Source organism: Drosophila santomea, unplaced genomic scaffold (genome assembly GCF_016746245.2).
Source record: "Drosophila santomea strain STO CAGO 1482 unplaced genomic scaffold, Prin_Dsan_1.1 Segkk6_quiver_pilon_scaf, whole genome shotgun sequence".
Classification (NCBI taxonomy): domain Eukaryota; kingdom Metazoa; phylum Arthropoda; class Insecta; order Diptera; family Drosophilidae; genus Drosophila; species Drosophila santomea.
In genome coordinates, this window is record NW_025319002.1 from 204162 (window position 1) to 230469 (window position 26308).

General features: G+C 41.6%; 1 protein-coding gene and 1 long non-coding RNA gene across 4 annotated transcripts in view; one reads left to right on the forward strand and one right to left on the reverse strand.

The window, feature by feature from the left end:
* Positions 1–26308, forward strand: part of LOC120457663 (unconventional myosin-VIIa-like) — a 419197-nt gene that overhangs the window by 170505 nt on the left and 222384 nt on the right. For all 3 annotated transcript variants that reach the window (XR_005617072.2, XM_039645159.2, XM_039645160.2), the window contains exon 5: positions 9479–9586. Coding sequence is in view for 2 of the 3 variants with exons in the window: in XM_039645159.2 (XP_039501093.1) it covers positions 9479–9586 (108 nt within the window). In the remaining variant the exon portion in view is untranslated. The remainder of the gene's footprint in view (positions 1–9478; positions 9587–26308) is intronic.
* Positions 24285–24944, reverse strand: LOC120457665. Its single transcript, XR_005617073.2, has 3 exons — positions 24745–24944; positions 24408–24564; positions 24285–24343 (listed from the first exon to the last, which is right to left on the reverse strand). It is a non-coding gene; the product is annotated as an uncharacterized LOC120457665 (long non-coding RNA).

The window sequence follows — 26308 nt, forward strand, 5'->3', positions numbered from 1 at the left end:
TGGCAGCTGCACAGGCGGCAACGGCATCGGCCTCGGCCGCGGCTGCGTCTGATGACCACTACACTGGTGGGGCTCAACACCTTCCGAAATGCACATTGCGTATGGCTATTTCCTCGCGCACACTAGCCTTGAATTCTACGATAAATTCATCGAAACTCTCGCTCATTTCACTGCCAATTTCGTCGAAATCTAATTCCTTCAGTTCTGAATGCAGAACATTGAAGGCCCTTTGCAGCTCATCAATCTGCTCCAGCCTCACAGTAAGAGTGGGTTCGTCGTAACCGCTTAGCGTCTCATTAGACAGCGAAGTTTGTAGCCTCTGCAACCTGCTGAACCACGCATTGGCTTTGCGCTTTAAAAAGGTCACCCTGTTTTTGTCACTTTCAGCGGGCACAGCAACAAATCGCTTTAAATTCGGTTCAGCGGGAAGATGAGCACAAAACATATGCCGAAAATGCAAGCGGAGTCAATGCACGTAACGGGGCGGCTGCACTTGATATATGTTTTTTTATTTTTTATTACAAATACGGCAGGAAAATAAAATCTTCAAAAGATACCATCCACCGTCCGTGAATGGCATGCACGATTCATAACTCTCCAAGTAGAGTTACGCCTACGTACTAAACAAAAACCTGCGAACGCTCTTCAGTCCTTGCTACGCTCACCGGGACTTCCAGTCAAGGCATTACTTCGGTGAGCAGGATGTGGTGCCAGATCGCAACCCCTCTTTTGTTGCGTTGCTGCGAAACGCTCCTTCGCTAACTCTTTAGTCGCCTTTTACGACAAGCCGATCCCGCTGAGGTGGTATTCTTGCCCCGCCACCACACGGGGATTCTCTTTATCCAACGGGTCTGCTGGCCGTCTCATCGATGCGAACTCGTTTCATCATGCCGATGATAATGCCATGGGCCCTTACCCACACGGTTTTGTCCGCCAGCATTGTGCGCATTAAGTTCCTCGGGCTGAGCGGAGATCCAGCAAGAGTCTCCAGTATCTCTCTCTCTGTACGGAACCTTACACAGTGCAGCAGGATATGTTCCGCTGTTTCGGCTGAGTGGCTACAGAACAGGCACAGGGCTGAGTCCACATGGCGAAACCTGAAGAGGTAACCCCGGAAGCAGCCGTGATCGGTGAGAAATTGCGTCAAGTGGTAGTCCACCTCCTTGTGTTCGCATCCTGCCCACTCAACTAGATCTGGGATCAGTTGGTAGGTCCATCTCCCTTGTAGCGAATCATGCCACCTAGTCTGACACACTCCATGCAGCCAGTCTGTGATCTCTTCTCCGGAAATACCTTCTCGCTTTAGGTATTGAGCCTCAATCTCTAGATCGATCGGGGGGATGCCCGCAAGAACATGGGCCGCAACTTCCGAGATTGTTCTGAATCCTCTGATCAGTCTAAGGGCCAGAGTCCGTGATACTGCACTCGCGTTGTCCAAGTACGTCACTTTATTTGTGACACTCCTCCAGATGGGGGCTGCGTATAGAAGCGAAGATTTCGCGACCGCCACGAGCAGCCTTCTGGCCGGCATCCTGGGTCCGCCTATATTTGGCATGAGTCTTGCCAGTGCTGCTGCTGTCATCGCTGCCTTCCTGCTTGCGTATCTCGCATGCTCCTTGAATGACAGTCTGTGGTCTACAATAACTCCCAGGTACTTAAGGAATCCAGCTGACTCTATTTGGGCGTCTTTGACCGAGACCCGTATACTCTCGACGGCTTTTCTGCTGCTCAACAACACCACTTCGGACTTGTGCGCAGCGATACTTAGACCGGCGTTTTCCAGCCAGCTAATAGTTGTGCTAATCGCTGCATTGCTCCTGTCCTGTAACTCCGGTATTGTTTTGGCAACCGCTGCTACTGCCACGTCGTCTGCAAAGCAGAGTAGCTCCACTCCTGTGGGCTTGCTAATGGACAATAACCCGTCGTACATTATGTTCCACAGGATTGGTCCAGGAACCGACCCTTGTGGGACACCTGCAGAGACGTGGTGATTTCTTGGCCCGGCGTCAGTATCGTACCAAAGTATACGATCCCTGAAGTAGCTGCCAATGATGATCCTGAGGTATCGAGGAATACCCATGTTGCGCATGGCCCCGAGGATTTTTGGCCATCCAGCCGTGTTAAACGCATTTTTTACATCAAGCGTAATGATGGCGCAATACTTTTTGGTGCCACCTAGCCATCGGTCTCCATCAAGGGCGGACTTGGCCAGATCTCTTAAGGCAGTGAGAGCGTCGAGGGTGCTTTTACCTTTCCGGAATCCATACTGGTGCCTTTGTAGGCCATCGGGGCTCTCAGTGAACACCTCAATTCGAGCTTATATGATGCGTTCGAAGAGCTTTCCCACGATGTCCAGCAGGCAAAGTGGGCGGAAACTGCCTGCAGCGTTGGTTGGACCCTTTCCTTTCGGCAGCAGTACCAGCTTCATGTTCTTCCAGCGGGATGGGAAGACACCATCAATCAGGCACTGTTGGAAGGTGTCCCTGAAGATTTCTGGCCTAGCATTTGCGGCTGCCATAACTACGACACCTGGGATACCATCGAGACCAGGGGCTTTGTTGAGCTTTATCCTTTTTGCCGCTTCGATGACCTCACTTGCAGTGACACCCGGGAAATCCGGGGCAGGGATTTCTTGCGCGGGTTGCCATAGGGTATCCTGATTTGGAAATAGCTCTTGCACGATGGTTGACAGTAGGACTGGGTCCTGTGGAGTACCACCTTCAGCGGCTTTCAGCTTGTTGCTAACCATTTTGTAGGCGATACCCCAGGGGTCATCGTCGACACTTGCCAACAATTCTTTAAAAGCATTTGCTTTCGCAGCAGCTATGCCGTTTTTAAGATCTGCACGTTTCGATTTAAAAGCCTCGTTAAGTTCCGCGTGCTGAGGAAGTCCTCTGGCAGAAAAAAGATGAGAGCGCATAGCCCTTAACTGGCACCACCTCGAAGTAATGGCGAAAGCTTTCCCGGGGTGGAAAACGGCCAAAGGCGAGGGGGGGTTTTAGTAATTCCATCTGTATCGATAGTACTTACTGCAGTCACTAAAAGTATCGAATAAAGATCTTTTCCATGTGTATATACTCAACAAAGTCGGACGTGTTTTTACTCAAGCGGAATCAACATCAAGAGGTTATGGGCTTAGAGCACACATACATACATATGCATGTATAGGCCACGCGGTCTTCTTGAGTAAAAGTTGAGAAGTAGGCGGTGTCGACAAATTGGAGGAAAAGAATTATGTTTCTTGGCGAATACAGATGCGCAGCGTACTTGTATCATCATCAGGCATCATCAGGCATCAGGCACGTTGAAACAGGATGAGGCAGGTGAAAATTCGAATTGGCCAAGCCGTGTTAGTAAGGCTCAGCGTTAAAACGTCGCAACTAAGCTATATAAAAACGTGTACGACATCGTTTGAAGCTTGGACCAAACTGAGAGAGGTGCATCAACCGAGTGGACCAGTCAGAAAAGTATCGCTCTACAAAACTTTGCTAAGCTTCAAGATAGAGGATGGCCAAAATGTTTGCAGTCACCTGAATGCTTTCAGTGAAGTTTTGGATCAACTATCGTCGGTGGGAATTGACATAAGTGAGGAGCTTCGAGCTATAATCCTGCTATCGAGCCTTCCCAAGGAGTAAGAAAATTTTGTGGTCGCCATCGAGACGCGCGATACACTGCCGGAGTTCGAGGTACTGCGAAGCAAGATCGAAGAAGAGGGAGAGAGACGATCTCAATTTGGACCGAGCACACACAGGCTTTTGTAGCAAACACGTCAAAGCCAGTTCCCAAAAAGAATTGGAAGAATGTTATTTGCTATAATTGTGGCAAGCGTGGACGTATCAAGGCTGAATGTCGGTTAGATGGAACCGAAAAGAAGAAGAAGACTCCAACTGTTCAAAAACAGTGCAGCTTATTGGGAGCTCTAGACGCAGATAGCTTTGGTCGTACAAAATGGTGCCTAGATAGCGGAGCTACTAGCCACATGTGCTGTGACGAAAATTTGTTTACAACCCTGGAGAAGCACACAGAGACGATTGGCTTAGCAGGAGACGGATTTCTGATGGCAGAGGGAAAAGGAGTGGTCAAGCTAAAGACGGATCCCTACACTCTTGTACTAAACGACGTACTATTTGTTCCTACAATGAAGGGAAATTTCATGTCTGTAAGTCAAACCGATATTTTCTCACGTTTATCGACGACAAGTCTCGTCGCATATTTGTTTACTTTTTGAAAGGCAAAGACGAAGTATTCTCAAAATTCGTGGAATTTAAGAAACTTGTGGAGAGGCAAACTGGAAAGCTTCTGAAGTGCATACGCAGCGATAAAGGAAAGGAATTTGTTAACGCAACCTTTGACAATTTCTTAAAAGCGAATGGGATTAAGCGGCAATTAACAATCCCGTACAGCCCACAACAAAACGGAGTAGCGGAAAGGGCTAACCGTACGTTAGTGGAGATGGCACGATGCTTGCTGACGCAATCTGGCCTGGTGGAGTCTTTATGGGGAGAAGCTATATACACAGCTGTCTATCTGCGGAACAGAGCGCCTACGAACGCCCTGAGAGATATTACACCAATGGAAGCGTGGAATGGTAAAAAACCATCAATATCTCATTTTAAAGTTTTTGGTTCTTTCGCAGTTGCATTGGATAAAGGCCCCGCACGAAGTAAATTCAAGCAGAAAGGAAAGGAATACCGAATGGTTGGTTATTCTCGAACAGCCAAAGGGTATAGGCTTTTCGACCCGAACACAGGACAAGTTATCGAAAAGAGGGACATAACATAGCAAAGGATGCTAGATTCGTATCGTTTGAACTACCACAAGGCGGTGGTGTTTCAGACAACTGCAGCAACGACGTAAGATCAGATGGCAAAGTCAACCCCGGTTCGCCCGAATACACCAGTTCGGAAGACGAAAGCTCATACGACCAAGACAAGGTCGGCATAAAAAATGATCACAGCATTGACGAGTTTATTAGCGCAGAAGACGGTGACAGCGATGATGACGGTTCGAACAGGCAAACCTGGACGCCCGCGAAAGCAGTACAATGTCTTAGGAGTGGCAACTAGCAGTGACGTATTTATTCCAATAAGCTACGAAGAAGCAATCAGGTGTCTTGATTCGAAATTATGGTTGGAAGCGATGAATCGAGAGTACGAGGCTCTTATGAACAACCAGACTTGGCAGATAGAAGATCTTCCGAGAACAGAACGAGCTATAGGCTGCAAATGGATTTTCACTGTGAAGAGGGATGCGAACGGGCAAGTGCAGCGGTACAAGGCACGTCTAGTAGCCAAGGGCTGTTCACAGCAGTATTGAATTAATTATGCAGAGACTTTTTCACCTGTTTGTCGGATGGAAAGTGATACCTGATATCAATATGTTCCGACCTTATCGGTTGATTAATGGCGTTGGATATCCCGCCCGCAGAAAGGATTGGTGCTGAACCTCCGGTTGCCATTGTTAAATTCAAATTTTCAAAACTTTTTATTAAATTTTCCAGATTGTTTTCTTTTAATAATGGTTAAAATAGATTTGAATTTTTTTTTAAGACTTTTTAATATTTCCTGTATCTTGATCCTGTTTTATTATAAAATTTTTTTTTAAATACTTAATATTATTTTATTCTGCTCATGATACTTTCCGTTGTAGTCTTCCTTCAGTTTAGTTGTCCTGAATATTTTCTGTTGGGGTCTTCCTTCAAGAAAGTGTTGTATTCATCTGTGGCGGGGGATGGCTCTCTACTCTTCCTTCCTTCTTGGTGTTGATATCTTATTATTATATTTTGTTTAATATTCTGGTTTCAGTTTATAGTTGGTTTTTACTTTTCCACGATCACTGTCACAGTTGTTAGATGTCGTTGGAATAATGAGGATGTTTTGATTTTTCCTCTAAAAATATGGGTTGTTGGCGGCACGAGTTCTGTTTTATATTTAACTTATTATCGATAATATTTATTCTTAGAACTTTTGAATTACATCGACCCACGTTGGGCGCCAATTAAAATTGTTATTAAAAATTTATTTAAAAAAATATTTTATTTTTATATATTAGTAAATTTATTGGTGATAAACTTTTTAAACTTATACAATATTACAAAACACTACTATCGGTTTTTATCTTAGATCGTTCTCGATCCGATCTCGAAACAGACTCACTTTTCGATTCTAATTCCTGATCCAATCAACCTCGCACAGAAGATTTTCTTTTGAAACTTCTTGAACTTTCAATTATGTTTAGAATAAAAGCTTGATGCCAAAATGAATTCTCTGCGTTGTGAAATTCAATTATGCTGACCGATGCAGTTAGATTGAAGCGCAATAAGTTGACCATGGTTTGGTCTCCAAGCGGATGTTGTGTTTCTGAGAGTTTGATTATTTATTTTAGCGGGTAGCTAAGCGCTGGCAAAGGCAATGACAAAAGCAAAGACAAAAGACAAGCCTCCTAGATTGAAATATAAAATTTGTTTTTATAAAAATTTTATATAAATTTTTTAAAAATGGATAACTTGCATGTTGGTATGTACATATGTCTCCCTGCGGCACGCGACGGCCGCTATCTGATTCAAAAATTCCTTGAAACCCGCACTTGTTTCGGAAGTTATTGTTCTTACTTTGTTTTTGCTGACATTCGAAAAAATGCATAGGTTCACTATTTTTGTTTGTCTGTTTTGTCGGCTATTTTATGCACGGCCGTAGTCATGCGAGTATAATTGGGTGATTTTCGTTGTCACTACACTGCTCATATGTATATGCTAAGGGACTCCGCCTTTCACGCTGCACATTATTGAGACTGCGGGACGCTGGATACGAGGGTCGTTTGATAAGTCCGTGACTTTTTGTATTTGCCGCGCACCTGCTCTAAATACAACACTGCTCCTGTCAGCAGTTATCGATTAACAGCTGACTGTAAAATTTTGAGAAAGCTGCGTTTTTTGGTTTGCGTTTTATAGGCATTGAAAGCAGACGATCTCGTGAATTTTAACGAAAATGGAAAAAAGTGAATTTCGTGTGCTAATTAAGCATTATTTTTTGCGTAAAAAATCCATCACCGAAACCAAGGAAAGACTTGATAAATATTATGGGGACTCTGCACCATCAATTTCAATGGTTAAGAAATGGTTTACTGAGTTCCGTTGTGGTCGTACCAGTACAAGTGATGCCGAACGTTCAGGTCGCCCAAAAGAGGTCGTCATGCCAGAAATCGTCGACAAAATCCATGGAATGATATTGGATGATCGGAGAATGAAAGTGCGTGAGGTAGCTGAGGCTGTAGGCATCTCAACTGAACGGGTACATCACATTTTACATGAATATTTGGACATGAAAAAGCTTTCCGCGCGATGGGTGCCGCGATTGCTCACACACGACCATAAGCGCAACCGTGTGACCATTTCAAAGGAGTGTTTGGCGATGTTCAACCGCAATCCAAACGAATTTTTGCGCCGTTTCGTTACCGTAGACGAAACATGGATCCACCACACCACACCAGAGACCAAAGAACAATCAAGACAGTGGGTTTCTCCGGGTGAACGTGCACCAAAGAAGGCCAAGGTGTGTCTGTCGGCCAACAAGGTCATGGCCACAGTTTTTTGGGATGCACAAGGTATCATTCACATCGATTACCTTGAAAAGGGTAAAACGATCACCGGCGAATATTATTCAGAGAATCTGTCCAAATTCGATATTGATTTAAAGCAGAAACGACCGCATTTGGCGAAAAAAAAGTGCTGTTCCATCAGGACAATGCACGGGTGCACACGTGTGTAGTCAGCATGGCAAAATTTCATAAATTGGGCTACGAACTGCTACCCCATCCAGCATATTCTCCAGATTTAGCCCCCTGTGACTATTTTTTGTTTCCAAACATGAAGAAATGGCTCGGCGGTAAGAGATTCGGGTCAAATGAAGAGGTCATCACAGAAACAAACGACTATTTTGAGGGCCTTGAGAAAACCTATTATTTGGAAGGAATAAAAAAATTGGAAAAACGCTGGACTAAATGTATAGAGCTAAAAGGAGATTATGTTGAGAAATAAAACGCTTCTTTGACGAAAAAAATATATTTTATTCAAAAAGTCACGGACTTATCAAACGATCAGTATCCAGTGTATACTGATGGTCACGCCAACAACACCGCAATGAAATCAAGGGCCTAGGATCTCGCTTTTGTGGTCGATTGGCCCTCATGACTTCCTGTCTGTTGGTTTGATTAAGTGGATCTTCACTTATGAGGTGTCTTTTTGCCTTCCCTCTTATCCGTTTAATCCAGGAATCGGAAATGCTGTAATTTTGCACAGGATCGGAGCAAGGATGTGCTCTCTGGGTACTTGGCCCTCTTGAACACGAAATCCCGACTTTTCACTTTGTATCGAAATCCTTAGCCCTTAAGACGCTCTCTTTCTGGTGGGTGACTGCTTCAGGATATCGGGAAAGTTGTATCTCCTCCTGAGAATGAAACGTCCCGTTAATAAACGCTATATTGGCTAAGAGCTTCTTCTGGACTATTCCGGTCATCGGTCCCATGGGCAAAGTGTTTCCACCTAGGAGTTTTATTTTAATATTTCCCCATTTTGGGAGTCAATACCCTGTTGGGGTCAATACCCTGTGACCGATTGCGGCCGCTGAACTGGATCGGACACTCGTTTATTGCCGAACTGTATTTTCTTTGATGCATTCCGTCTGACTCATCTAGAAGGTTGTACCCCTTCCCCTGCATTAAAGTGTGGCTGGTTTTTTGAGTGAATCTTCAATGTCTTATGATCTTTCATATAGGGTGTACGCCCTATTAAGTACATCTTCGTACTGAAGCAATAGTTTATTGAACATATTTGAGTAGATGGTTAGATGAAGAATTTTTCGTTGAATTTTAATCACTGCAATCGTCTTACTGAAGGATCTTAGTTTTATGGCCATTTTAATAACTTTAACTCGTCTCTGAATATTTGGATCCCAATATTGGATTGTTGGGGGAGGAAAATTGTAAATAAGACAAGACAGTAAACAAGTGCTTCAGATATTTTCGTACAGCACCTCGTTAAGTTGAGCACATCAGGGCGGATCCACCGGAAAAGCGTGCCGATGGATCTGATGTGTTTGAAGTACCTTGCACCGACTTATATGGATTATTTTGTCCACAATCCTGTGTCTTGTATTTTTATTTTCATTGTCATCAAAGCTCATCAAAGAAATCTCTACAGTTGAGTTCTTGTTGGATTCTAGCGTGACGTGGCGTGTCAGTTTTTATACCACAGAAGTAATTCCCAAATTGCATAACTTTAATAACTTAACATGCAGAACGTTATAAAATGTTAATGTGGCTTTTTGATATATTAAAAAAAACTTTAAAGGAAAGTCAAAATTGAAATAGTATTGATCGTATGTTTTTTTAAAGCGCACTTGGCGGTGACATCCCTATGAATCTATTGTTTATTGAACTGCAATTTTAAATAAAGAAAATTTATCAAAATTTGTTATTTCAGCAAAATATTTCTGAATATCATACTTGCAAGCTTGGAGATTTATCGCCTCATGTGTTTGCTGTAGCAGAAGCAGCTTATACCAGCATTGTCGATGATAATATAAATCAGGTAAATTGATTGAATAACTGTTGGTTTAATTTGTATATCCACTAAATAACATTCATTCAGAAATTTGCAAGTATTCGATATTTACGCCGCTCTTTTGTATCCCAGCTTACAACTATCTTCAATCTTCGGTATGCACAACATGTCGAAAAGATATAATTTTCTAGATTCGTTACGTTCTAACTCGGTATACACCAGTTTGTTTGACTATATATACTTTCGATTTTTCGATTCGTGTAAGTATAGAAACATCCGGAAAATTACTTCAAAATGGATATTGACATTAGAAAGAAAATCATAGTTTAAAAATATATCATTCTTATTCTGGATAATAACACCCGTTAATCGTAGAGTAAATGGGTATACTAGATTGAAGAGTAAATAACAGGTAGAAGGAAGCGTTTCTAAACATATAAAGTATATATATTCTTGATGAGGATCAATATCATCCTATCATATCGATCTATCGAGTTAACCGGACGTGATTTAAAAAGCTGCGCGAAATGTAAGTATTTCTAACGACGTCGCTGTCAGAAATATTCGAAGAGTGTGCCAAGTCGTACTGAAGTCGCACCCCGTGTTTGCTGCACGATCACAGGCGGAAAAACTTAAATTCCACCCTTTTTTTCGGCCAAACAATGGTTGCGGGAGGCCCGGCTACTAAACAGCTGATAGCGCTACCCACCGGTCGCGGAAAACTCAGGGGTGGCCCAGCTGATAGTGCTGTCAACCGATCGAACACCGAGTGGCGTTGCCAGACGGTGCGAATCGTTAAAATTCAAATTTGATTTTAAATTTAAATCTCGTGCGAAAAGACACTAACTAATTATTAAAAAAAACAAGAGAGAACGCTATAGGCGAGTTCCCCGACAATCTGATACCCGTTACTCAGCTGGTGGAAGTGCGAAGGAGAGTCTTAAACACTGACAGTTTTTGGCAATTTGTGGGCGTTAGGGTGGGCGTGGCAAAAAGTTTTTTGCAAATCCGTAGAAATTTACAAGACTAATACAAAAATGAAAAAATATCAAAACATTTTTCAAAACTGTTGGCGTGGCAGCTTTGGTCGGTTTGTGGGCGTTAGAGTGGGCGTGGCAACATAAATCGACAAACTTGCGCTGCTTCTATGTCTTGGGAGTCTGTATGCTTAATCTCAACTTTCTAGGTTTTGTAGTTCCTGAGATCTCGACGTTCATACGGACAGACAGACGGACAGACGGACAGACAGACGGACAGACGGACGGACAGACGGACGGACAGACGGACATGACCAAATCGACTCGGCTATTGATCCTGATCAAGAATATATATACTTTATATGGTCGGAAACGCTTCCTTCTGCCTGTTACATACTTTTCAACGAATCTAATATACCCTTTTACTCTACGAGTAACGGGTATAAATACATTCCTTAAAGAAAATTACGTCCATTACTAGTATTATGACACACGTTATAAGTGCATATTTGTATTAAGCTCGAGAAATGAGCAGCGATCCAAAGAGCGAGCGTAGAAGCTGTGTAAATCCAAGAAACGCCTGTTTCTCTTACTTCTCCACACGCGATATCGACAAAGTAAGCAATTAATCAAAGAGCAACCCGGCTCTACTGACCGTCGACAGCATGAGAGCGAGCTCTTGCTCACCCACTCTGCTCACCCCAACTCCTATATCATGCAGCTACCAAAGTCAAACCCCACCACCGCCGGCTTCGATGGATGAAGTCCCAACAACTAGCAGTGCTACAATTACTGCAGTCCCAGTAAAAGCACTACCAACTACTAAACCTACTAACATTATGGCGAATTATGTGCCAACAGCTGGAGAGCAAAATACAATTGCAACAGAAACCGTAAGCTTCGATAAGCAACAAGCAGTCTCGGTTATATAGAGCGGTATGGATCGCTACATTCAGATTAAGTGTAAATTTAGTAAACTAAACACTAAAAAGCAGCGAACAAACTAGGTGTAAGAATGATAACCGTTTTTCCATCTTATCAGAGGCAGAGAACAACCAAGCAAAGTTGGGGAAGGGAACTCAAAAGAAACCAAGGCCCCCCATATTTACGCAAAACGCGTATCATATCAAAGTACCCCAGACCTATATTTCGGCAATCTTCATTCGAGCCGCTAAATACCACTAAGGGCACATACGAACAGACATGGAAAATCCACTCCAGCCAAAATCAGAAAACGATTCAGATTCAGAACATGGTGATTCAGTTGCTTGTAGAACAACAGTCCAAATAATAAATGGACAAACTATGTACTTCCACGTGGAATTCCTGAAAATTCTACAGCACACTGGGAAATCACTTCATAGATGCAGGAGACTACAAAGCCAAACACACGCACTGAGGATCACGCCTCGTAACTCCCAAGGGAAGACTGGACTACGATTCTCCTGGTAGCCCCACATATTGGCCTGCAGACTCTAGAAAGATCCCAGATCTAATTGATTTCGCGGTGACTAAAAACATCCTTCGCGATCTAATAAGCGCCATGGCCCTACCAGATCTCTCATCTGACCACTCGCCTTTGTTGACAAGTAAATGGAAAAAATCAATCATTATAATGCCTTTTTGTAGGGGGTCGTCGTACTCCTAAGATACGTTGAGCTTGCTTGTCGTTGAAAAGGGACCACCGAAGAAGAAGCACAAGAAGCGGGGGCGTCGTGGGCATGAGTGTCATTTATTCGGATGCATACATGAGACTAATTGTAGCTTAGTCGCCAGCGACTGCCTAGGCGCAACGGACGCACTCTCATGAGAGGCCGAGGAACGACTTGGTGAGGCGGACGAGGGCCGCGGGTTGTGGCTCTACGGCCGGCGCGCCTCCTGACGCGACTGGCGCTCGAAGAGGTGCAGCAGCGTGTGATGATCCTGCCCGCACGTTTTGCAGCAATCCCCTCGCCGACACGTTCCGTCGGAGTGTTCGTGGGCCAGACAGCGGGGGCAGTACCGATTGGCGAGGACAGCACGTAGCCGCTTCTCGGCACTCAAGCGCAGAAATCGGCGGCATTTCCGTAACAGGTGGATCCCACTGCAGACTCGGCAACGGTAGGAGTTAGTACCTCGAGTACATCTGCTTTCCAATGCGGTGGCGATGCGCGGACGTGGAGACATCGTGCTTGATATGACTGGAGGAATAGGACGGAGAGAGAAGCGGAAATCAGTACTGGTAAAACTACGAATTGGACTAACTACACAACAACACAGTGACGAGAAACATTGGAGTGGACAGCCTAAGCCAAGGTGTTCTGGGATTACAGCGTCATTCTGGTGCTGGTCCAGCGAGTCCTCGAGATCGCAGGTAACTCGCGCAGGTAACTCCCTCCGGGAGTCTGCCGAGGAGAATAGACAGAAGAATGTCTGCTCCTATCAAGACATCAATCTGGGAGCTCTAACAGAATTTGGGGTAGGCAAGGGGGATGTCCGGAAGATCCTTAAGAAGATCTTGTGGGATTGGATACGAGGGCACCCTGGTCTTCTATGAGTTGAGCCTGCGCGGTGGGGCGCTTACAGTTGCCGATCTCGGCGGAAATTGCCCCGAAACGCTAGGCCGGACGTCGTCGACGGACTCTAGAGTACGGTGGCGCTCGGTCAGGAACGCATCCATCTCATTCCAAGTTGTAATTTCGGCCTTGTTGTGGATGGATTGCTCCCACATGAATAGTGTGATTTTAGGCAGTTTTGCGGACACCATAAACACCAAGAAGCAATCCCAAGCCTCGACTTGAATAGAGAACGTCCTCAATGCTGCCAAACAGCTTTGAATTGTGCTCTGTAAGTCTCTTAAGGCGGTCCCGGACTCTTGGTGGACAGTTGGGAGGCTGTGTAACATCTTTAAGTGGCTGTTAACCAGCAAGCGTCTATTTTCATAGCGATCCGTAAGGCCTCGCCACGCTCATTCGTCACCGGTGCTTTCGACACAATCACGTGTGCATCGCCACTCGTCTTGGCAAGCAGGTGAAACAACCTTTCCACCGGTGTGAGACGGGGATTTGGGATTTGGTCCAGATTTCGTCCAGATGGACTCGGCACATTTGCCGCGAAAATGTCTCAGGTTCCGAGGCGCCCGGCGTGTGGATGTTAGCTTCGAATAAGCTAACTCGGTCCGTCGTGCCAATGAACCTTTTTAGGGCGACATCTACCGCACTTTGCGCCATTTTTGCGACCGATAGGGTCAACCTTGATGAGGGACCGGGGGAGGTATTGCCGAATTCGTAGCTATTTGCCCTTTGAATGGTAGCCTTTGGCTTTAACTGAGACGGCCGCGCAGATGCGTATTGGGACCTGTCCAAGCGGATCGAAGGGATCGTATGCGACTTCTTATCTCCTCCCGTGGGCATTCTCAGAATCGACTTCTGCTGATCAGGGCTTGTCACCTGAGCTGTGACAGGCCTGCCTTGGAAGAAGCGGCCAGACGGTCACACTAATGCTCTTGGCGCGACAAGCTTGTCGTCGGCGAAAGAAGAGACGAATTGCGTGAACAGCCAAATGGCATGCGGCCTCTGAAGCCTGAAACAACTGGGTTATTTTAAAACGGCGGAAATGCCAAAAAAAGGTTTAGAAAATGCTTGCAGAATTGGATCCGAGATCTCGATGTCGTCGGACATGAATATGTGAATACAAATATTAATATTTCGTTGCTCGGACGTTGAGCTTTCATATATTCTGTTCGGTTAGAAAACCAAATTAATAATTAATTAATACCAAAAAATAATTAATTAATAATTCAGAAAATAGTAATCGCAAAAATTCACTTATTCTCAAACTAAATAATTGCGAGGCCGGAACGGTGGAATTAAAACCTTCGCTGTTATGCCGTCCGCAAGCAGTGTGTGCGTAAGGGACGTAAGATAGAGGAAGAACAAACAACAACAACATTTAGTTTGTATTTATATTAATTCGTTATTTAATTTAATTATTTTTTTTTATTAATTAATTTATTATTATTTTTTAAATTTATTTAGTAAATATATTTATTCGTAATTTAATAATTTATTAGCGAAGGTTAGTTCCTGGAAAAATGGCAGATAATATACGTATACGGAATATGGGCATGCAGAAGTGGACTGTATTTAATGTCTGTAAAAGGACAATAAAAATTATGTGACATAAGGCACACACCAAGATGAGAAAAAAAATATCGCAGACGCGGCGGACTGTCCGGCGAACAAGGGAATTGCACACAAGTTGGCCGATATTAATTATTCCTTTTTTTCTCACCACACAATTTCACTTTTTACTTTGCAAATTCGCGGAGTTAGAATTGCGTCGACTTATAATTGTGTACATATGTATGTACATACGGGATGTATGGGATGAATATATATGTAAGTATGTAAATATGTATGATGTATGAAGATATGACCATATGTACCGTTTGCTCGTTGATGTACGGAAAATGAACGGAACGAAGCGAAGACGGATTGAAAAGAAAAATGTCGATCGATGAGGAAAACTGAGTTTCTCACATGCCGGTGTGTCGGAAAATTCACGGATGTGGAATTGACACGGAAAATAGTCTTAAGAATATCCTGGCTTGAAGGACCAATGTTTGTAGGGGTTGTCGTCCTTGACGAGCTTGCTTAACGAAGTTGGGACAAATTCCCACGGCGCAAACGAAAAGTTGAAAAGGGACCACCGAAGAAGAAGCACAAGAAGCGGGGGCGTCGTGGGCATGAGTCTCATTTATTCGGGTGCATACATGAGACTAATTGTAGCTTAAAACTAGAGCGGCGCTCTTACCCGCTTTACATCGCTAAAGCGGGCTCGGGTGAGCTTGGAGAGTGCAAGCTCAGATGGAAGCGAGAGCGTAAGTGCGGACAAGAGGGGCGAGCACGGATGAAAGCGAAAGCTCTGTGCGCAGAGGCCATACAGTGGCCCCTCACATTAACAATACCTAAGCCCTGAAAGATCACACGATTCCGTCATCCCACAGACCAATAAATGCCTGTCCAAATTCTTCGAAAAATGCCTCCTAACGCGCATAATGCCATATATAGAAGCACACAACATTATCCCAGTTCATCTATTTGGCTTCAGAGGAAAACACGGAACTATCGAGCAAGTTAACAGAATAACATCAGAGATTCGCACAGCCTTCCTCGATGTATCTCAAGCATTCGACCGCGTCTGGCTCGAAGGACTTATGCATAAAATTAAATCACACTTGCCTGGGTACACTCATAAACTCCTTGAATCTTACCTCTACAACAGAGCATTCGCAGTGTGGTGCAATATAACAATATCCGACAACTACCCTATCGAAGCTGGAGTCCCACAAGGCCGCGCACTTGGGACTACTCTATTCGTCCTATACACAGCTGATATTCCCACGAGTGACCGACTAACAACATCCACCTTTGCTGACGACACTGCGATCCTTAGCCGCTCCAGATGCCCAGTCGGTGCAACAACCCAACTCGTTAACCACCTCATGGTAGTCGAGAAGTGGCTATCTGACTGGTGTATTAAAATAAGCGAACAAATGACAAACAGACAAACTTGCACTCCGCTCTGCCTAAATAGCATGCAGATCCCCCAAGTCAAAGAAGTATTGTCGGCATCCACCTCGACAGACGCCTAGCATGGCGTAGGCATATCGAAAGTAAGAAAGTACAGCTAAGACTGAAAGCCAGCAGCCTTAACGCCCGATCGCCTTTGTGTCTGAACTACACCTCCACTCTTACGCCCATCTGGACGTATGGCTCCCAGCTTTGGGGAACGCGAGCAGAACCAACAAAGACATCATAAAGCGCGCTCAATCCAAGATCCTGCAAACTATCCTGGGTCACCATGGTATATTCGAAACCAAAACATCCACACGGACCTCGGCATTCTCGCAGTAAAAGATGAAATAGACAAGCAAAAAGCGTCGTACAATGAAAATCTCTCTGCCCTCCCAAAACCCCTTGCGAGGGTCTTGATTCGGTATTCCAACCGAACCAATTAATAAAAGCAAAAAAGCAAAATAAAAAAAAAAATCATCAAAAGCCGAGCCGCTCTGGCCCTGTCCGTTCGCCTGCCTGTCCGTCCGTATAAACGTCGAGATCTGTGGAACTATAATAGCTAGAATGTTGAGATTGCTTAACATACAGATTTAAGAGACATAGAGGCATCGCAAGTTTGCTGACGGAATTGGCCACGCCCACTAGAACGCCCACAAACCTCCCAAAACTGCCACGACCACGCTTTTGAAAAATGTTTTGATATTTTTTCATTTTGGTTGTTAGTTTTGTAAATTTCTATCGATTTGCAAAACCGCCCAAACCTGTCACGCCCAAACTGGATGTTTCTTCATATTTTTATAAATACGCAGCAAGGGTCTGCATGTTGTTTTGAAGTGCACTGAGCCCGAGGCGACGCCCGAAGAAATTACTGAGACTACTCAGTTTTTAACATTCTGAAAAAAGACCAGAAGCCCAACAACAATTTAAGGTTGAGCTCGAGCCGGAAACCTGCCTACGGGCCCGTCCCCTTTAAAACTAGAGTAACGTTTGCAAGGCCTAACTACACAAACAAGCAACTCAACATCTCCAACAACGTACACTGAGTCTGGCAAGGACCAAAATTATCCGCCCTCAGAACAAAATGAAACGAAGATAGAAGCCATGATGGAGTTAATGTCGTATGAGAACCACAAAGCAACCTGATACAAATTCCTATACAAATTCCAATTCCTATACGAGAAACACATCGACGTAATGCTTATCTCGGAAACACACCTTACAAACAAATACAACTTTCAAATAAATGGCTACCTTTTTTACAGTACTAATCAAACCGATGGTATAGCCAATGGGGAACAGAGATCATTGTGAGGAGTAGCATGAGGCATAACTATCACAATGGATTTTCTGGATTGGATTGCAGGCCACATCTATAAACAAACAGATGGAGGGCAATAACTTCCTTACCCTAGCCGCCGTACGTTGTCCCCCCGCTTCAAAATACGGGAAGATCAATTTCTTACTTTTTTCAAATCACTTGGAGACCATTTCCTAGCTGCGGGAGACTACAACGATAAGCACACGTGAACCCAAAAGGAAAACAGCTATACAACACTATAACAAAAAACTCCAACAAACTTGACAATGTTTCTCCTGGTAGTCCAACATACTGGCCAACAGATCTTAAAAAAATGCCTGATCTGATTGACTTTGCAATAAGCAAAAACATTCCTCATAGCCTGTTGAGAGCCGAATGAGCTAACCAAAGCCCTGAAATAAGAAGAAGAGAATGTCAAACGTCGATAAATAGAGAAACTATCAACAACATGCAAAAAGCATTCACTTTGGAGAGCTCACCCAACTCTTTGTCCACCGACCGTGACCGTGTCGCCAATAAGATATCACCGAGGCGACGGGGCTCGCAGTGATGCAGACAGGGCCAGTACATTTGCCGCTCACCTACAAAAAGTCTTCCAACCAAACAAGGCTACTACAAAATTTACATTACCAACGTCAACAAATGACTCCAATTCTCAGCATGAACCAAATGTGTTTCATCCAATAGCTATTCCAGCTATTCAACGCCATAATAAGAGTTGGTTACTTTCCAGATAGATGGAAAAAATCAATCATTTTAAGCTTATGTTTCTTAAAGCTTTTCAAAAAACCCGACCCGACTCAGCCCGTACCTTGGAGCTCACAACGTAATACCAGCACATCAATTTGGTTTTCTCGAAAACCATGGAACTAAAGAACACGTTAACCGAATAACAACATAAATAAGAACAGACAATACTGCACAGCTGTTTTTGTTGATGTATCCCAAGCAAGACGGACAAGATCAAGCTAAAACTACCCAAATATACTTCTCAAGTCATACCTATACGAAAGGAAGATTACGGTGAAAAGCAATACTGCTACATCCAATGACCATCAAATTGAATTGGGGTTTCCCAAGAGAGCGTAATTGTGCGAACTCTATACCTCTCGTACACAGCTGACCTACCAACAAGCAGAAGTCTGACAAGATCCACCTTTGCCGACGACACCGCGATTCTAAGCCGTTTCAGATGTCCGATCCAAGCATCAGCGCATCTAGCTCTTTACCTGGTGGACGTTGACAAGTGGCTTTTAAATTGGAGAGTAAAAGTAAATATACTAAAAAGCAAGCACGTCACCTTTACTTTAAACAATCAGGATTGCTCATCACTCTCACTATACAACACAGTGATACCGAAGCACAAGATGTAACATACCTGGGAGTACACCTTGACAGACGTCTTACTTAGCGGAAGCACGCCCACACTTATGAAACATTTTTGCAGTATTATATGCGTTACTAGTAGAGTAATAGGGTATACTAGATTCGTTAAAAAGTAAGTAACAGGCAGAAGGAAGCGTTTCCGACCATATAAAGTATATATATTCTTGATCAGGATCAATAGCCGAGTCGATCTGGCCATTTCCGTATGTCCGTCCGTGTGTCCGTCTGTCTGTCCGTCTGTCTGTCCGTCCATATGAACGCTGTGATCTCATGAACTACAAGAGCTAGAAAGTTGATATTAAGCATACAGACTCCAGAGACATAGACGCAGCGCAAGTTTGTCGATTCATGTTGCCACGCCCACAAACCGCCCAAAGATGCCAGGCCCACACTTTTGAAAAATGTTTTGATATTTTTTCACATTTTTGTTAATCTTGTAAATTTCTATCGATTTTTCACTCTACAGAATAAATATTTATTATTATCTAAGCATGAAAATCTATTTAGTAAAGTTTTTTGGGTTGTTTGGGTTATTTTAAGAATGGATTAGATTGCAGACTTCGTAATCATTGATTACATTTTTAATTAAATAATTAAAGTCGGAAAAATAGTAATTTTCCTTAAAAAATCATAACATTTTTTCGATGCCAGGGTGTAACAACTTTAAGTGTTAAGTAATAACGAATTCCTTGAATTCAGAGTTAGAATTAATGTCATTTGGTTTAATTATACATTTAACAAGAGAGAACGCTAAAGCCGAGTTCCCCGACTATCTGATACCCGTTACTCAGCTAGTGGAAGTGCGTCTTCGGTTTGTGAGCGTGGCAAAAAGTTTTTTGGCAAATCGATAGAATTGTACAAGACTAATACAAATATAAAAAAATTACAAAACATTTTTTAAAAGTGTGGGCGTGACAGCTTTGGGCTGTTTTTGGGCGTAAGAGTTGGGGTGGCAAAAAGTTTTTTGGAAAATCGTTAGAAATTTACAGGACCAACACATAAATGAAAAAATAGCAAAACATTTTTCAAAAGTGTGGACGTGGCAGTTTTGGGCGGTTTGTGGGCGTTAGAGTGGGCGGGGCAACATGAATCGACAAGCTTGCGCTGCGTCTATGTCTCTGGAGTTTGTATGCCTAATCTCAACTTTCCAGCTTTTGTAGTTCCTGAGATCTCGGCGTTCATACGGACAGACAAACGGACGGACAGACGGACGAACGGACAGACGGACAGACGGACATGGTCATATCGACTCAGCTATTGGTCCTGATCAAGAATATATATACTTTATATGGTCGGAAGCCCTTCCTTCTGCCTGTTACATACTTTTCAACGAATCTAGTATACCCTTTTACTCTACGATTAAGGGTATAAAAATTTGTACGTTACTGTGGGGGTTAATAGTTTCATGGTATGTATTTTAAAGAATGGAAAAGTCACTGTCATTATCTATGTAAATTACGCTAGTGGGTTTTAGAATTTATTATTTATTTTATTAAAAAGTCTTTTGCTTTTGGTAGAGTCATTTCAGAGTATTTTATAATGATTTTAGTTTTAGTGGAATATTTTGATATGTCTACTTGGTTTATAAAATCTGCAATCTGATGCACTATGTGTTGTTGGTGCTGTTGAAATATTTCCGTTTTCATTTACCATATTTTGTTCAACTCTAACGCGAGATAAAGCGTCTCCTACATAATTTAATTTGCCTTCCAAATTTTTTTTTTTTTACGTTTTATTTACTAAGTTTAATTTGCCAACGTTGTAACTTCATACATTGTTATTTTTTATTACTTAGTCAGACCTTCTTGTTGCTCAATTTGTTGTTATTTTTTGAACAGTGTAAATGGGATGCCTTGCTAGGGTCATAAACAATCAACCAGGAAGTGGGCATTGAATAGTATTACAAAAAAAATATTTTGGTTATTTTCTTAGGCAAACTTATTAATAATACTAGTTATTTTCTAATTGGTCACAAAACTGACGTAAATTTTAGGGTTTACTATACAAACGTCGCAAAAGTTCCCTTGATGGGGCTTGAGTTCTAAACTCGACAATAAGGGGATCTCTTAAAGTTGAGCACTCGTGAAATCCTATTTGGCAGACCTTTTCGGCATCTCCCATAACTTGTAATTTAATGGCTCAAAAAATTAAAGCTTTCTGTGGAAAATCATTTGTTGGGTATAATTTGAGCGTGTATTAAATTCGTCTGTTAACCATCCTGGGACTGCTTGGCTCTCCAGAAAACTGCGATACTTGGCGTATTTATCGAAAAAGTTGGGATAGATTATCAACTGATAATGCCATTTTAGTTTTATTTGTTTATAAAACGTTATTTGCTATGTAGCATACTCTTGTAACCCCAGTAACCTGAGTAACGTGGTCACTAGTTCTGCTGATTTGTCCTGGTAGAGGGAAGCCAAACATCTAAAAATATATAGAAACATATACATATACATATACATATACACGGAGAAAAAAAAAAAATTGAAAAGAAAAACTCATAATAAAATTCAAAGTATATATTTATAAGTATTATTGCAAAATACAAATCTAAAAGCCGTCGGCAAGCACATGTTAAAGCTTGCTCTTCTTACTATGGAGATAAAAAATATAGAGTCAGGCAATGTAAAAAAACATAAAAGTACACACCTCCCGCCCAACCGACCGAGGGGAGCTGCCGTGTATCGTACGGGTCGAATCGCGGGAAGATAGACGCGATATAGAAGACAGTAAAGGACGAGGAATTATATATATATACTAGTAAGATCTTGTTAATAACGTTAGTAATGATCGCTTTAAGAGCGGCAGAGAGTCAGAATTAGAGATAATGGGATAGAATCTATTATGGTAAGAACATAATACAAGAATAGAATACAAGAAAGAGAATTTTTAAAGAGGACCCGTTGCGTCCCTTTAACAGTGAAACTAATAAATTAAGTTTATTTACTAAAAGTGAATGATTAATAGAGTCAAATGCTTTACTAAAATCCGTGTAGATGACATATATTTGAAGATTATTTTTGAAGCCCTGTACTACGAAGGAGGTAAGCTCCAGAAGGCTAGCAGTTGTTGATCTGGATTACGTGAACCCATGCTGACATGGTGATATAATTGATCTACAAAGGTGCTGCAAATGAGGAGTGATAACGTTTTTAAAAAGCTTAGGGATTGCCGACAATTTGGAGATTCCTCTGTAAGTGCTTTGGAGATTCCTCTGTAAGTGCTTGCATCCGATTGGCTACCTTTTTTATGGAGAAGGATCACAAAGGACTCCATATATGTGAGTTTCAGTAGAGGCTTGAACAAGGCTTCCGCACAGATCTAGGCACCCAGCAAGGAATTCCGTCGGGACCTGACAAATAGACAGGCTTAACACGCCGAAGATCATAAAGCAGTGAGCTTTCGTTTAGAGTGGGACAAAATATTAAATTCGACTTTGATACCGCGTAAGCGTAAGACTGTTTGGAATGAGGTAACATAGAATATATGGTTTGAAAAAAACTTGGCAAATAGATCGTCTATTGCCTGCTCTGATGTTACCGTAGTAAATAGCGAGGAAGGGTAATTTAGTGTTAACAAAATTATAAAACTGTTTGGGATCCTGTGCGAACTATAACTTACAACGGTTTTAATAGTATGCACCGTAAAATTTAACCGAACACTTACATATTTAGAAAATATAGATTGACAACCGGTATTTTTAAATTTTGTATAAAGTCTGGACTCTTTTTAAGATGTGTCAACTCCTTATTAAGCCAAGGATGTTTGTTACAGATGGACGTATAGTAGATCGGAACACAAGAGTTAAAAAATTATTTAATTGCAGCATAGAAAGTATTTATGGCATCGGCCATTATGCTGCAAGAATATAGATCGGACCAATTAAAGCCAGATATAAAAAGATTTAGCCTCCGAAAGTTTGCCTTACGAAAACAATGAATTCGTTTGGTTGACTTATCTGGCCTCTCTTTTATTAGGGTACCTTTGTCGATTGTCACCTCGAAAGTTGGATGGTATGGATCTTTTGGTTGACTTAGAGGTGCTACTCTAGTCAGAAACACACTTTCAGGATTTGCTACAAAGCATGGATCCAATACTCGACCAAGAGAATTTCGAATATAATTAACTTGCGACAACGATATGTCAAGCAAGCCGCCAATAAAGTCATGCTGTGCTATAGGCAGGAGAATATTCGACTGTTCTGTGGACCACTTAGTGCCTGGTATATTAAAGTCACCTAGAACAACTAGTTGGTCCCTATCGGACAGTCTGTTTGAAACGGATTGGATAGCGGACAAATGGTTAATATATTCAGCAAATTCAGAAGTCGGCTGAATGTTAGAGCACGTAATACAAACATAGATATCATAAAATGACAGCTCTACGCATATGAATTCTACGTTACGGAACTCATCGAAAAGTACCTCCTCTGACGTGAGGGTAGACCTAACCGCACATACATACATACCTGTGTACATACCTGGCAAAACTTCAGAGTTAAGTATCTCCGGTCTTAACCAAGTCTCTGAAAACACAATAATATGGAATGTAAAGAAAACGCTATCTGAATACAATTTAATTAGCTTGCTACACAAGCCTCTTACATTTTGATACCAGAAAGAGAAGTAAAAGAGGAGAATGGTTTAGTTATCTGGCCACGTGTGGGAAGTTTAATTCCCACGGGCCCTTTTTTCCTACTTTTAATCTTAGCTTCGAACTCTTTAACCTCCATACTATCCGGTCCAAAAACACCAGAAAATATGGTCGAAAATAACACATTAGAATAACCTTAAAAAGATAAAATGTCCATAGCGTAAGAAAAGTTAAATTTTTTCACTTTGATGCTGTCGGCTTTTATTTTGCCTTGTATATAAGACAATTAAATAGATGATGTTTGATCAGGGGAGAGCCGAGAAACGAGAATTTGATTCTTTAGTGGAACCACCGAGAGCAGGTTGTATTCTGATGTGCCCACTTGTGCCGGTAGTCCAGACTCAATATTCCTTACACTCAGGGAAAAATTAACGCTTTTCGATATCAAATCAAGAACGAACCGCATCGAAAGTACGGTAAACTCGAATTTTTTTGATTCAAGGACAAAAATTTAAATTCAAGAACGAATAATTTGAGACCGAAATTATGAATTTGAGAACGAACGTTCTGGATCCAAGTACGATAAATGTACTGCTTTAAGTATGGGAAATACTTAAAATAAATATTAAAAATACTTGACCCAAACTCGTCAAATTTTAATATGTGCATTATAAATTCACGGTTTAAGTTGTACACATTTAAAACTGAAGTATGAGTATTTTTATTTTCAGAGCAAACACTTTTGTTTTAAGAACGAATCATATTTATTGTTTATTTACACGAATTTAAAAGTTTTGTTATTCTTATTTTATATATAGTAAATGTATACATAAAAACTTCCATAACTTTTTTCTTAAAAATTAAATTGTTACACTTTTCTTAAAGTTCTTACAGCTAAACATATTTAACGAAACGCGCTGTCAAGCAAAATAACAAATAGATTCCTGGGCATCTATAAAACGAAGAAGACAAATATAACAATAAGTAAATAGAAATTTTGTTATTAGTTACATTACCTTCATTTATTGCCGACTGTGCTTCGGTAAGCTGTTGCCTGCTGAGATGGTTTTTAATCTTCCTATCGTAAAAAGGAAACACTGCGCTTCAGGTCGTCCTATTTAAAAACCAATGCATGCTCATTCTCTGGGCGTATTTCCCAGAAGTCAATTTTAACTGTAAATATTACACATTAATTTATAGATTTATTTCTTTTAGAAGTAACATTTGGCAACACAAAAGTTTTATACACATACATGCATACGCATATACATATGCGTGCATGCAAACACGTGCATAGGCCACCGACTTTTTATGTATGTATATTACATACTTTATTTAAAGATTTCTACTTACCCTGCACACCGTGCCCATTTTCACATTATTCTTCAATTATTTCACTTAATACTTGTTACTCCAGGAACTTTTTGACACTAAATGAGCGACGTGTTGCAATCGATTATCGAAAAAACATATGTTTCTTCAACAACACAGAAATGTAATCGATATAAACAAGTGTAAGAAGTCGAATGGCTGAAGATTTTTCGATCGCATAAATTTTAGTTTAAACTTCTTATATTTTTTGTGTATATTCTTTTAAAATTGGCCGCATAAAATGATCAAGGAATATACATAAATGAGAAAAGATAAACCTTTGTTTTCCATTAGTATTAATAATATCGCTTTTGAAATGTGTAATTCGAGGACAACTAGTACTTATTCCAAGAACGGTTGTCTTAAAAATTTTAAGTACGACACAGTACATTTTTAAGAACGTTCGTTCTCAAATTATTCGTTCTTCAGTTTTCTGAGTGTAGTGGTGGTATTCGGGACAGGTGGAATCACCGGTTGCGAAACCAGTGCAGACAAAACGGAATCTGTAGCAATCCCGGGCTACCTTAGAACTCCTTTACCACCATACTATCCGACTAAAAATCACCAGAACATATGGTCGAAAATTGTTCAATACGGACAGTCGTCTTGAAAGATAAAATGTCCCTAGCGTAGGAAAAAATAAAATTTTTCCATTTTTATATTATTGGCTTTTGTTTTATCTTGTGCAATTGGACTTATATATTTAATCGCATAATTGAAAGAAAACTGTTTATATTGTTTAAAGGAAGAAAATATTTACATGCATATGAAGTCAATATTATTTTCTTTCAGTGTAGCCCGTCAATGTATACGTTCAATGGCTTTAAATTATGAGTACACTAATGTTAAAATATAAAAAGGAAGTGCCAGAAGCGGTTGATTAACTCAGGCCTTATACTGCGCTTTTGGTTTTAGGCACTTAAGGTATTTTCTTTTGTATAAGTAGTAAAGTTCTCTAGATTAAAATTTTTTTTTTTTTTTTTAATTTTTGTTATGCTATTTCCAAATAAATTTTCTTCTAGCAGGAATAGCTATTTCTAGCCGAACGTTTGGGTCGGCGATGAGTAGTTTGAAATTCTGATTTGCTTTCTCGGTTAGCTACGGGAATTAAATTATTAATTTTGTGCTATATATATACCAACAATTAAATATTTATCCAGTGTTACCTCTTTTAAGGGAATTGTTAGCCCCAGCGATTTCTTGCGGTGTAGTCTAAGTTAAGAAAAGACCGACTCTGCAATTTACCGCCGCTCATTAATTGGCGCTTGTTTGTGGCCTTTTAACAATGATGCCCAGTGACCTATCTTTATCTCTTTTCAGTGTTTTTTTACGTTCTGTCGTCTTTTTCCTAATCTTTTCTGCCCTTTTTCTTAATCGTGCTCGCATACCCGTGTCATACTTTTCAGTGAATCTAAGCCAAAACGTTACCATGGCCACTGGGCCTCCCAAGTTTGTGGACAACCGCTAAGCAAGCCTTAGCGTTGGCCCCAAAGCTCATAGGAATTCTCTGAGCTCCCCGAAATCTTCCAACAAAACCCGGAATTCT